At 37.9% G+C, this 14,166-nt stretch overlaps 1 protein-coding gene across 1 annotated transcript in view; it reads left to right on the top strand.

Moving 5' to 3' along the window:
• Nucleotides 1–14,166, top strand: part of NCKAP5 (NCK associated protein 5) — an 858,948-nt gene that overhangs the window by 544,159 nt on the left and 300,623 nt on the right. The window contains exon 6 of the mRNA XM_081262221.1: nt 3,633–3,720. Coding sequence (XP_081118347.1) covers nt 3,633–3,720 — 88 coding nt within the window. The remainder of the gene's footprint in view (nt 1–3,632; nt 3,721–14,166) is intronic.

Below are 14,166 nucleotides of genomic sequence, written 5' to 3' on the forward strand. Positions count from 1 at the left end.
ACCATGATCAAGTAGGATTCATTCCTGGGATGCAAGGATGGTTCAATATACGGAAATCAATAAATGCTATTCACCACATCAATAGACTTAAAGACAAGAACCACATGATCATCTCGATGGATGCAGAAAAAGCATTTGACAAAGTACAGCATCCCTTTATGTTCAAAACACTAGAAAAACTAGGGATAACAGGAACTTACCTCAACATTGTAAAAGCTGTATATGCTAAACCTCAGGCTAGCATCATCCTAAACGGAGAAAAACAGAAGGCATTTCCTCTAAAATCTGGAACAAAACAGGGATGCCCTCTATCACCACTTCTATTCAATTTAGTTCTCGAAGTACTAGCCAGAGCAATTAGACAGACAAAAGAAATTAAAGGCATAAAAATAGGAAAAGAAGAAATTAAACTATCGCTATTTGCGGATGACATGATAATATACTTAACAGACCCAAAAGAGTCTACAAAGAAGCTGCTAGAGTTAATAAATGAATTCAGCAAAGTGGCAGGGTATAAAATCAACACGCATAAATCAAAGGCATTCCTGTATATCAGCAACAAAACCTCGGAAATGGAAATAAGGAAAACCACTCCATTCACAATATCCTCAAAGAAAATAAGATACTTGGGAATCAACCTAACAAAAGAGGTGAAAGATTTATACAATGAAAACTACAGAACCATAAAGAGAGAGATAGAAGAAGATCTCAGAAGATGGAAAAATGTACCCTGTTCATGGATAGGCAGAACTAACATCGTCAAAATGGCAATATTACCCAAACTTCTCTACAGATTTAATGCGATGCCAATCAAAATCCCAATGGCATTTCTTGTAGAAATAGACAAAGCAATCATGAAATTCATATGGAAAAACAAAAGACCCAGAATAGCAAAAGCAATTCTAAGCAGGAAGTGTGAATCTGGAGGCATAGCGATACCAGAGGTCAAACTGTACTACAAAGCAATAGTAACAAAAACAGCATGGTACTGGTACCAAAACAGGTGGGTAGACCAATGGTACAGAATAGAAGACACAGAGACTAATCCACAAAGTTACAACTATCTTATATTTGATAAAGGGGCTAAAAGCATGCAATGGAGGAAGGATAGCATTTTCAACAAATGGTGCTGGGAAAATTGGAAATCCATATGCAACAAAATGAAATTGAATCCCTTTCTCTCGCCATCCACAAAAATTAACTCAAAATGGATCAGGGAGCTAGGTATCAAATCAGAGACACTGCGTCTGATAGAAGAAAAAGTTGGCTACGATCTACAAATTGTGGGGTCAGGCTCCAAATTCCTCAATAGGACACCCATAGCCCAAGAGTTAACAACAAGAATAAACAAATGGGACTTAATTAAACTAAAAAGTTTTTTCTCAGCAAGAGAAACAATAAAAGAGGTAAATAGAGAGCCTACATCCTGGGAACAAATCTTTACCCCCCACACCTCCGATAGAGCCCTAATATCCAGAATGTACAAAGAACTCAAAAAATTAAACAATAAGATAACAAATAACCCAATTAACAAATGGGCCAAGGACCTCAACAGACACTTCTCAGAGGAGGACATACAATCAATCAACAAGTACATGAAAAAATGCTCACCATCTCTAGCAATCAGAGAAATGCAAATCAAAACCACCCTAAGATACCATCTCACTCCAGTAAGATTGGCAGCCATTATGAAGTCAAACAACAACAAGTGTTGGCGGGGATGTGGGGAAAAGGGTACACTTGTACACTGCTGGTGGGACTGCAAAATGGTGAGGCCAATTTGGAAAGCAGTATGGAGATTCCTGGGAAAGCTGGGAATGGAACCACCATTTGACCCAGCTATCGCACTTCTCGGACTATTCTCTGAGGACCTTAAAAGAGTGCACTATAGGGATACGGCTGCATCAATGATTATAGCGGCACAATTCACAATAGCTAGACTGTGGAACCAACCTAGATGCCCTTCAATTGATGAATGGATAAAAAAAATGTGGCATCTATACACAATGGAGTATTATGCAGCACTAAGAAATGACAAAATCATAGAATTTGCGGGGAAATGGATGGCATTAGAGCAGATTATGCTAAGCGAAGCTAGCCAAGCCCTAAAAAACAAATGCCAAATGTCTGCTTTGATATAAAGAGAAAAACTAAGAACAGAACAGGAAGAAAGAGCATGAGGAAAAGACTACAGTAAACAAAGACGAATGGGGGGAGAGAAACGGAGAGAGAAGGGAAAGCATATGGAAATGGTAGGAGATCTTCAAGGATACATAAAATTATAAGAGGTTATGAGGGGCAAGGGGGAGGGAAAAAAAAAAAGGGAGAGAATTGAACAACAGCAGGGGAGGTAGAGAGGGAAGATGGGAGGGGAGGGGAGGGGAGGGGGGATAGTAGGGGATAGGAAAGGTAGCAGAATACAACAGTCACTAATATGGCATTATGTAAAAATGCGAATATGTAACAGATGTGATTCTGCAATCTGTATTTGGGGTGAAAATGGGAGTTCAAAGCACAATTTGAGTCTAATGTATGAAAGATGATATATCATGAACTATGTAATGCGATAAATAATCAATAAAAAAATAAATAAATAAAATGAATTGATGAATGTGAACTGTCTAGTGAATACCCACTTTATTCATAATTGGGGGACATATAGAGGAATATGACAGTCTTATATTGAATGTTGTCATTTACTCCAGAAGATGAAACATGAGTATAGGAAATACTTGACTACTTAAGTAAAGTTTTTTAGGTGATCAAATGAATGATTTACAGTATAGGCAAAAGAATCCAGACAATTTAAGAGGTATCTTAGGAAGTGGGACTTGAGTGGGATTTGGAAAGAATGTTTGGCATATGGGAAGATGAAAGGAAGTTGCCATTCCAGTGCTAGTAATGGCATAAGCAAATGTCTAGAAATGCAAACAGGTATTACTTTGGAGCCCTGGGAGGTTAGTATTTAAAACAAAATAGGGTGTGATACATTGTGATGTAACCTGTGGAAATATTCATAAGTGGGTACAAAATTGTATATGAAAAGATGTTGATTGTCTGAATTAGCAAAAATGGTGAAGCAATTTAAATTCCATCAGTAGGAAATGGCTAAAAAAACCACTGGTACATTAACACCATCAAATGCGCTAGGAAATAGTTGAGAAGAATGAAGCATGTCTTTGTGTGCTGACATACAAAGGCCACCAAGGAAAGACCTGACAGTGTATTAATGAAGAGAATGCATTTATGTAATACCTGTTAACTTTGAAAATTGATTTTAAAAAAATCAAAGTGGTGCTTCAGGAAGATTAATGTGATGGCATTGTACTGAATTAAAAGGGAGTGATTAGAAGTGAAGAGACATGTTAAGGAGACGTGTGCAGGAGCGCGATGTCCACTGCCAAGGGTGGAGACCTAGCTAGTAAAGAGAAGAAGAACCCAGAGATATATATTCTGATGAATGATTATGAAGGACTTCATGACAGATTTTAAATTAGAGGATAAAGAAGAGAGAACAATTATTCTCTCGCCTAATGGTAGGAAATACACCCTGAAAAGTGATTGCTACTAACAGGGACAGATTCGTGCTAATAGGAAACCTTTAAGAAATGTTTCATGCTTTTGTTTCATAGGATGGAAGAAACAGTACGAAATCTATTGCAGAGTCAAGGACCTCCAGAGCAGAAGAGAGAAGAACCTGTTAACATAATGACATATCAGGTACACCATGTTTCTGACTCTTGGCTGTGTATCGGTCGGCTTGTTTTCCTTGCTGATAGCCACGTAGTCACCTCTGGTTTGAAGAATTAAATGCATGTTTGGTTGTCATTTTTTCCCCTTAAACTCCTACTTTGAAACAGATCACAGATGTGATTGTGGTAAGATGCAAAAATATAGTGAAACAGGGAGACTTACAAAGGCAGTGCACTGCCCTGTGGTCAGGGTTATGAGAGAGGTATCTGCAATGTTCTCCGGGACCACAGGAGAAGCAGTGGCTCATCCTGTCTGAGGAGCTGAGGAGTGCTCACCAGAGGTGTGACATTTGAGGTGACTTTGAAGAGGAGAGAATGAGGGGAAGGGCATTCCTGATTATGGGGAACCTAGACTAAGGTGCAGTAGCCTCTTGACAGCAAGGCCGTGAGGTTAAGTTCAGAGTAACTGAATAATGGCTTGATGAGATATAGAATTTGATGATGAGACCAAGGGTATAAAGACCATGGTGAGTTCTGGATCTATATGGTGTGACCAGGAATCTGGCCCTTCACCTGGAGTCTAAAGAGGTCCAGAGAGTAAGAGTTCATTTAAGTAACAAGTCAATATCTTCTCTTGATGGTCGTTATCCCATAGTCCTTTGACACTAGCAAGGTGGCCAGGTTAGCAAGCAGGACATATAATTTGAATATGGCACCCATTGGATGAGAAGGCTTATGCAGGATGGAAAAGAGAAGTACAACAGAAATAGCACAGGGACTCTAAATGGATAGCTGCAGGATTTTTATTGGAGATCACTTAAAATCACAAATAGAGGCCTGACGTTCACTATACAACTATATATGGCAAGCTAAAAAAGCTAATGAAGGCAAGGAATTGGGCAGACATTTGAGATGACCACTGGAAAGCCCTAGATTTTTACTAGTAAAAATCAAGTGGGTTTGGGGAGACAAGCACAGAAAGCCATCTTTTGAGGATAATTTTTGCATGAATTATCTGAATTCATGAGTTCAGAGTTCTGCAACCCAGTGTATTATAAAGAGGAGAGGGAATGGGATCTGGTAATAAAAATCAAGGTACCATGCTGGGTTGTGAGACTGTGGCGTACGTAGATCTAAGGAGGCTGTGCTTAAATAGTTGACTCATGAAACTCACATGGGACGATTCTACAAAGATGAAGACAACTCTTCCCCATCTCCAGTGAACACACTGCAAGGAGTGGACTTGAGATATCTCAGAGGAAATTAAAATTAGTTCCATAAAGACAACAGAAAGTTCACTAGATACTATTCCTAGCAGGAAAATCTTTTGAGGTGGATAAGAAGGGGTTATCAACAGAAAGCTCCTATTGTTCAAGGAATATGTTCCTGAATTTTGTGGTCTTCACAAAATTATTCAGCTTTTCCTTTAAGATGGTCACCTAAATTTAGGACATTTAAGTCCTACTAATCTGAATTATTCCTAGGTATTGTATTTGCTTGGATAGAATGGTGAGATACAGGAAAAAAAAGTGGGACTTGACTGAACATTGACTAGTTCTGTTCAACCTAAAGGAATCGTGAATCTGAAACGGGTCATTTTCTCCCCTCACAGGTAACACCAGGCTCCATTAAAACTAAACAATAGCACATTTCACTTAGGCTTTATTTTTAATTTTCTCACTGTGCATTTCTTATCCAGATTGTTATTTCCTTTAAGTTATTGCCTCCCCAATCTCTCTTCCCATTATTAACCAAGTGTGTATTGGAGACTCTTATCATTATCAGAATTCACTTTGTGAAACTGGAAACTAGTTTGAAAATAGATACACTAATAAGACTGTGTTTTGAAAATATTCCCTCTCTAAAATTCAGTCTGTTGATTTGGGGAAATGAGCTCTTCCCTCTAGAGAGAAGACAAGTTATTTAATGCTGCACAAAGGGAATGTTGCAGTCATTGTTCTAATTGGTTACAGGTTCCTTGTCTGTAAAGTGGGAGAGGGACATGGGTTACATGACCTGTAGAGGTCATTTGTACATTCAACAAATATTTTTTAAATTTGTAAGACATGTGAGGCACAACCTGGTGCTCTTGGAATTCAGGAAATGAGCACAAAGAGAAGGGAAAGGTGGCCGGGCAGCACTGAGTCCCAGGGAGGTCCCCTTCATCTCAAATTCATTGAACTATTATCATAATAGCAGAGTAATAGTTATCTGTGTGTGGGCCCATGATTTGTATGCATGAAGGGAGGCTGTGTTTTGTTCAAGGAGTATGTTCCTGAAGATCTCATGTGTTCTTTGATAATTTATGTCTTGTGTCATTCAACGTGAATTCTCTTAAAGATGGTGGGTGTTTCTGTTCAGCAATCAAAGCATTCCCATCATGTTGCAATCAGGGGTTTATAGTTTACTAACCTTGCCATTGTGCAGTTCTTGACTTTTATTTTCATTTGGAGAATTTGCATGATTTCAAGTTTTATGCGTGAAGTGGTAGTAAATATTTTGTGGCCTTGATTTCCAGATTGCCTCATTCGGAGCCCCATCAAAAGTTACTCTACTTTAGTTCAATCAGTCCCCACAATTTACGGTGGGAGAGCCTGACCCTATTCTCATTTTACAGGTGTGGACATATGGCTCAGGAAGCAGTGAGCACTTGCCTGAGGGTGCACAGCTAGGAAGTAGCATAGAAAGAATGTGAACCTTGCTCAATCTGACTGCATAGCTTCATCTCCTACACTCAGAAATTCTAGAGAAATTAAATGATAAGGCCCAAATTATCTGATGGTGATTATTCAAAATGGGACCTGAACTGGGCCTGTCTGCTTTCTACTTATAACCCCTTCATCCCTCCATCACCCATTCATTCACTCGGTCTCTCATTCAAATGATAGTTATTCATTTATCTTCTTATGGAATTATGTTAGTTTCTTCTAGCTGCTGTAACAAACTTACTGCCTTAACACGGATCTGTTCCCTTTTAATTCTGGAAATCAAAAATCTTCAAGCAAGGTGTTGTTGGCAGGGCTACATTCTTTCTGGAGGCTTTCAGAGGAGAATCATTTTGTGCCCTTCACAAAATCTACCATTCCTTGGATTCTATCTTCAAAGCAAATCACTTGTCTCTGCTTTGTCATCACATTTTATTTTCCCAATTTTGCTTTCCTCTTCTAAGGATCCTATAACTACAGTGAGTTCAATTGGGTAATCCAAGTTCCTTATCTCAAGATTCTTGAATCCCATCTGCTCAGGAGTTTGAGGCAGAAGAATCTAAAACTCTAGATACTGAAAAGAAGGGCTGGATATGCAGCTCAGTGGTAGATTTTCTGTTCAGCATGTGTGAGACCCTGGGTTCAGTCCCTAGTACTGAGATCCAAACAAAACTGCAGAGCCTTTGGCCATGTAAGGTCCTATTTCATCAGGTTTTAGGAATTGAGATGAACATCTTTGGGGAGGAGGGCATTTTTCCTTTTACCACACTTGGTTATATTCACTAGCCTAGTAATGCCCAGCAGACATGAAGCTAAATTCTGGAGATTCAAAGATGCCTGACTTAGGCTCAATTTATATGTTACTGCAGGTCAGGAAAGGGAGAAAATAATCGCATACCTTCAATGGTATGAGAGAAGCCAGAATAGAAGCTTGCACAGGTTCTGTGCAAGGAGCATGCGCCATTGGGCCTACTGTACTGTTCTCCCTGGAGACTCCACCACCTGCCTTGGACTCATTTTTAATAACCAGTTTTCCTTTTGGGTTGTCTCTTAAAATGGACATGAGAGTCATGAGCTTCGTCATGAGTCCCATGGTTTTCATTTCTCAAACCATTTTATGTCCCTGGTGTTTTAGGACAAAGTCTATCTGTCAGGTCACATATATTTGATGCTATAGTTTGCAAAGCACTGATACAAAATAGATCTCCTTTGTTTGCTCCAGCGGCCTCTAAAATAGATATTGTCATGCTCATCTTAGGACGAGGCTCGTAGAGGTCTGTTTGAACTCTGGCAGATGCTAAGTGCTAGAACTAGAAATAAGTCACAAATTCTCCTAGAGGAGATATAGAGAATTAGCTTGAACAATATCTGTGGAATATTTTTATGGCAGCAGGATAAAAAGTGGACACAGTTTAAAATCCCAGGTCACGAAGTCACTATTTCAAAATTAAAAAATAGAAAAACAAAGCAAAGTAAGAAAAAAATAAATAAGTAAAATTAAACTGAGATAAGTTAATAATCCACAAAAATGTTGAGTCTCATTTTCCCTGTGGAAGAGACAGCTGTCTGAGTAATAGAGACATTATCATTATATTTAGGGCAGGTGCCGTGTGCACCTAGGACACACCTGTCTCATTAGGGGAAAATATAAGACCTGGAAAGATTGTCTTTAGAAGAGTCCAAGTTAGAATCATTCCCTTCTGCTCTGTTTGGTTTTTCAGCTCATTCTCTCTAGGTGTTTTAGGGTTTCTTATGTGTCATATATTCTTACCACACATATCACCATTTTATTGAATTAAGGAAATTTATGTTAGGAAAAAAAATCACAATTAGACATGAGAGAGGGTAGTTAAAGATCAATGAAATAGAGCAGCTGATTGGAGGGAGATGTCATTCTTCCAGTTTCATCTGTCCTCATGTGTACACACAGCCCGGCTATGTGAGATGTGAACAACCATAACATTAAGAGTGGGTTCCCCCAGTATAGGCCCTTTGTGTCTCTATATAGCTACCTTCTGTGGTTCTTCATCGTAGCTGATGTACTTACACTTGTTTCTACTTTTATTTATGGAAGATGAATTAAATCACATTAGCTAACTCATTTAAGGAAAAAAAAATACATGTAAGTAGAAATAACAAATGGAGGAAAAAGTCCCACATGTGCAAACAGCTTTTGCCATTAATAAGACTTCTGAATTAATACAGTCACTTAAATTCTCTGGTTACTTGTTTGTTTGTTTTTTTTTTTGTTTGTTTTTTGTATTTTTAAAAGAAGAGATTTTAAACTAAACTATGGAGCACAAATTCTAAATTCCTATTGTCATCAATAAAAAAGAGTTAAAATAAGCATCGTAGTCTTTTTTTTTTTTTTAAAGAGAGAGTGGGAGAATGAGAGAGAGAGAGAGAGAGAGAGAGAGAATTTTTAATATTTATTTTTTAGTTCTCGGCGGACACAACATCTTTGTTTGTATGTGGTGCTGAGGATCGAACCCGGGCCGCACGCATGCCAGGCAAGCGCGCTACCGCTTGAGCCACATCCCCAGCCCGCATCGTAGTCTTTTAAGAAGGAAATAAGAATAGAGAGGGTTTTCCTTATTTTTTACAGAAAAGGAAACCGAGGTACACAGAAAGGCTAAATTACTTGTCCAAAGTTACACATTACCAGGGTTATGTCACTTGAGCTCTTCTGTACCCTTTTAATTGGCAGAATAGGCTGCTTTTAAAAAATGTAGTGCAGAGGGGCTGGGGTTGTGGCTCAGTGGTACAGTGCTCCCCTAGCATGGGTGAGACAATGGGTTCTACCCTCAGCACCACATAAAAATAAATAAATTAATTAATTAAATAAAGGTATTGAGTCCAACTACAACCAAAAAAAATTTTTAAAAATTGTAGTGCAGAAATTTTGTCAAGAGACTCGGTGAGTGATTTTCACAGTGAAATACACAGAGAAATAGACATAACTGATCAGCAGAATTACAGTGTTATCCAAGTTTTTCTTCACCTCTTTACCATCTTGGAGAGCCCTGAACTTTGTTTTCTGAGTTCAGCCTCAATGTTTCCAAAGATGATCTAGGCTCAGTCATTGATTTCCCTGTCTGTATCTAAAACAATATGGTATTTTACCAAGTTACTTCTATTTGAAGTGACATAAATAAACATCAAAATTACTCTTTCCTTAAATAGTTCTTTGGAAGAATCATCAAATATGAGTAAGCATTCATAAACAGACCTTTCCTATTTATCCTAAAACCTGTCAGTCATCAAATATGTACATATTAGGGAACCCAGCACACAACATGGTCTGGGACCTTCCTCATTAATGGTTTTCCAAGACCAGCCTAGGAAAGATGTTAATTTTTCACAAATTGTTACTCTTATCTGAGGTTCTGGGGATTTTTTTTTTTTACTTTATGCTTCACTTCCTTCTTTCCCTGTAATGATTTAAGTATACTTCAAGCAAGTCCAAAAATACAACAGAATGAGAAGGTTGACAAATTATATAATTAAACACTCAACTACAAACAATACCTTTTCTAGGAAAGTCCTAACTTCTAACATAATTATGGTTGGGTTTTTTTTTTCTATAAACACACATAAACACAAAAAGAAACTGAAGTGTTTTGTGATTTTCAGTAGCCAGAAAGTTCCTGTCTGATTTCTAGTTCTTCCTAGCCTTGGTTGAATCTCAAAATCACCTGAGAGACTTCTAACAGAATCAGCTAATTGGGCACTTCTTAAATCTGCTGAGTTGAAATGATGAGGGTTGGAATTCTGCTTGGTTTTGTTGTTTACAACTTTGATGGATCATTTTGAGTCCTCTGCTCCATAGATCTGTTCGGAGAATCAGTGAGGCACTTCAGCACTCATTCTTTCCACCATTGCCTTCCCCTTCATCTTGCAAAGGAGGAAATGAAACTGAAGTGAAGTTCAGAGCCCAAGTGCACTGACAGTTAATTAGCCAAGAGAAGTGAACTGCTTAAAGAAGTTGACTGTAATTCATATAACTTATTTAGAAAGTGTTTGCTCTCTTTTCTTTCCTCCTTTTTTTTTTAACCCAAACAAAATATAGCAAACAAATGCAAAGACACAGATCGACAGTAAATGGAGTGAGTATGTGCGTACCAGATGGTAGAATGATCTGAAGTTCTGTTTGTTGATAGAGTGGCTGAGTGTTGGCACAGTTATTCTAAAATTACATTACACAATGGGGATATGGAATATTTTTATTGAGTACTTTTGTTTATTTTTGTGGCCTGTAATCCCAGGAAGTCTCAAGTGTTTTTGATTCTGCCTGAAGAAATTTGGACTTCTTTCCTTTAAATTGCTGTGAACTTTGAATTGTTGTTGAATTGGATTATGGTGGTAAAGGGAGTATTTTTATTGTTTGTTGGTTTTAAAGGACTAAAACCATTCCTAAGGAAGCATTTTTCTTTATTCCAGTGTGTTTTATTTTAAATAATATCTTCTGTTCATACAATGAATTCAGATAAACAAGGTAGGATTTTGCAAAGCCAAAGTACATGCTTAGATTCAGGGCATCCAGAAGTATTGCTTTTCATTCCTTTTCTTTTTGTAATTATTCTACAAGATGACTTTTATGTTTTCACATCCTAGAGTATTTTAGAACTTTTCAAAAACAGTCTCATGTGGGAGCACCTATTTGTTGGCACACTAACCAAAGAGAATATTTGCCTCATAATTCCAAAGTCATACTAAATACTTTTAAAGGAATAGAGGAGTTTTAAATAATATCACTAAGAGTTTACATAATTACCAATAAGGTTCTCAAGAGCTTAGCATCCCTGGTTTAATAGATTCAGACTCTATTTTTTATTTGCAATTTTCTGCCCAAACTCTGTGTTCAGCTATGAATACTTTACCTTTTAGGTAGTTTGACCTGGTACTGAATTTTTGCCAAATAAAAGTAGAACACAATCTCTCTGTTAAAAGCACTATAACCTATGAGTACAATGATCCCTGGAAAAGCAGCTTCCCTTCTTAAAAGTTATTGCTCCATGGACGCTCTATTTTCCTGGTCCCTCTCTGCAGAAGACCAAACTTTATTTTGAATACACAGTATGCATTTCAGGTCAGAAGGTTCTGCAGGCAGGATTCAAAAGATATTGACCTTCAGTAGGTGTGTGACTTAGGTAAATACCTTGGACACTTCTGATGATTAAACAGTCATATCAGTTATTTATTTCTTTCATGAAAAGAATGAATTTGAACAGAGAAAAATCACGGTATCAATCTTGAACTTTGACTTTACTTTCTTAACTCACTAGAGGCTAAAACATTTTGACTCTTAAAAAGAATTTTCTTTTTTTAGGACTTGGCTTATTAATGCTTTAGGAAATGGTTATGAAACAGTCTGGGAGAATGTGTACTTTTTAAAGATGAGGAAATAGTTCAAAGGGAAGTAGAAAGTGTCTTCTGAAGGAAAAAAAATACACACAATGATTTCATTACTGAGATCTCTTCCACACAGTAGCCTCTCAGCGCTATGATCCTTTACTGATTTTGTCTGCACAGTGAGCACAGGTGGCAATGAAGAGAAATGGACAGGTGTAGGGAGAGAGGAACGTGGTCTAACCTTCCTTGTCTGAAGTCTGCATTGAAGACATTGCAAGTTTGGGGTGTTAATTGGTCCCACCAAACTCAGTGGAGGTAGAGCACCACAGGTTTTGCAGCTTATAGAAGATGGTCATCTGCCCAGAAAATATCTTTCCAGGACCCAGACATAACAGAGGGTTTGGGCTGGGATAGGATTTTTCACCTACCTGGTCTCCAACACAGAGCAAATCCACAGCGTCTCTAGCACCTGAACCTGGCTCTTGACATGTTTGAAAATTTCCCCAGGTTATTTGAATATGTGTCTATGATTGTGCACCATCCAACTTCATGACCTTGAAGATCTTTTCTCCCTAGCTCATCTCTATGAGGAGGGTCCAAGGAGAAAAATTTATAAGGAGGTTTGACTTACAGGGTATAAAGGAATTTAGCTAGTTAATGGAAATTCAATGATTGTTTCTTCTTCCATTAATAATCTTGCTTTTGCTTGGAAGGGAATGTTTACTTAATCCTAAAGCATTTAATACATTTGCCAGCTGAGCCACCATCCCCAAGTGAAGGGTTTGGTCACAACCCCAGCCCTCCACTCACTGGGCTTTGTCATGTCCTCGGGCCCTGAAAGTATGGAGATACAGAGAAGTCTATGGAACTTGCATCCCCTCACCCCAGATCAGTTGGTCAGCCATTCATTCAAATATAGATACAGGCAGTGCTCAGTATGTCTTCTTTTCCCTATGTAAGAGCTAATATAGATTTATACAGGGAAAACACAATCTGATCAAAGAGAAGTAGTAGAGCATTTAAAAAGAATGCATGTTCCTCTTCTCTATAATGGATACAATGAGGAAAAAGGAAAAGGTAATCATTCTCCAAGGGCTTCCTCAGGCATGATTTCATGTCATAATGAGAGAGAATGCATGAAAGCATGCACAGCACATCTAAAGCCTTCAGAAAGCAGTGGCTATCATCATTGCTATTCAGCTAGCCCTCTCTGCTGATCTGTTTGTTTTTTTTTTTTTCTTTCACATGGACAAATTCTTCCTCTTCCCTTTTCCCATCTTGCTTTACCTCTGGATACAACCACACAGTAGCTTTTTTTTTTTTTTTAATTTGAAGCTTCAGAATTGGAGGAAGTGATTAAACTATGAGAAATATACACCCTCAGAAGTGACTAAGCTGGGGTCAGATTCCTAGGCAGGACTGGTCCGTTTGGTGCTGTCCTCTCCTTTTGCATAGTCTGTCTTCCCCACAGCTTATCTACCTGCATTTTCCCACTTAGACATATTTCTCTGAAATTCCATTCATTTAGGCACCATCCCAAGAAAACGCTATAACAAATATTTTAGAGAGGGCAATTTATACATAAGTGTGGAATAGTTTAATCTGAAGGTTTTTCTCCATCTACTCATCTCAGAAAGTGGGAATTTACATTCTGAGGGGAGGGAGGGAGGAGAATAATTTTCCTAAAGTAATTTAGGGGCCTGAAATCTTCCATGTTGATTAATTCTGGGAGAGACTTCACCCCTGGGTGAGCTATTAGGAATTAGCATAGGTTTTCAGAAGTGACAACAAAACCAGAAAATGCAAATTATAACCATCATTTGAATGGTTTACCGAGGGCCATATGCGTACAAAATTGTTCTTCCTCTTTGTTTTGCTTCTCTCATACTCTCATGATCCAGTCCTGAGGCTTGTACTTTCTAAACAAAGGTGGAAGCCCTGATCTGCTATCTCAGTGCCATTTACTATATTCCTTCTGTGGGGTGCACTGAGTGTCCAACCAAGTTCAAAAAGACTTTTGGAATAAGCCTCTGGAATTAAGTCTTAATAATGGCTTGCATTCTGTTAAATGAACAGTCAAGGATCTCATTGATTCCATTGTTTTATAAATAGATCAAAATATATGGTTTTCCAAATATATTCCATTTGTTCCTTTCACCCTAATAAATTTTTGTTCTATACTAAATTCATAAATTAGCATAATAGACCCATTCCTCCTCATTAAGGCAAAGCTTATCCCTTAGTCTGAATTGGTAAGCTTCTGCTTTAATTAAAAGTGATGATCTGAAAATAATTTCATTGCAAGTAATCTACAGTCTTTTTTATTGCATTTACAAAATAATTTGTAAACATATCCTTAAGATATAAATGTGGTTTTATTTCTCTGGAGTCACTATATTTAATTTTTCTAACCATAC

This window comes from Spermophilus citellus (genome assembly GCF_964194105.1).
Source record: "Spermophilus citellus genome assembly, chromosome: 11".
Taxonomy (NCBI): domain Eukaryota; kingdom Metazoa; phylum Chordata; class Mammalia; order Rodentia; family Sciuridae; genus Spermophilus; species Spermophilus citellus.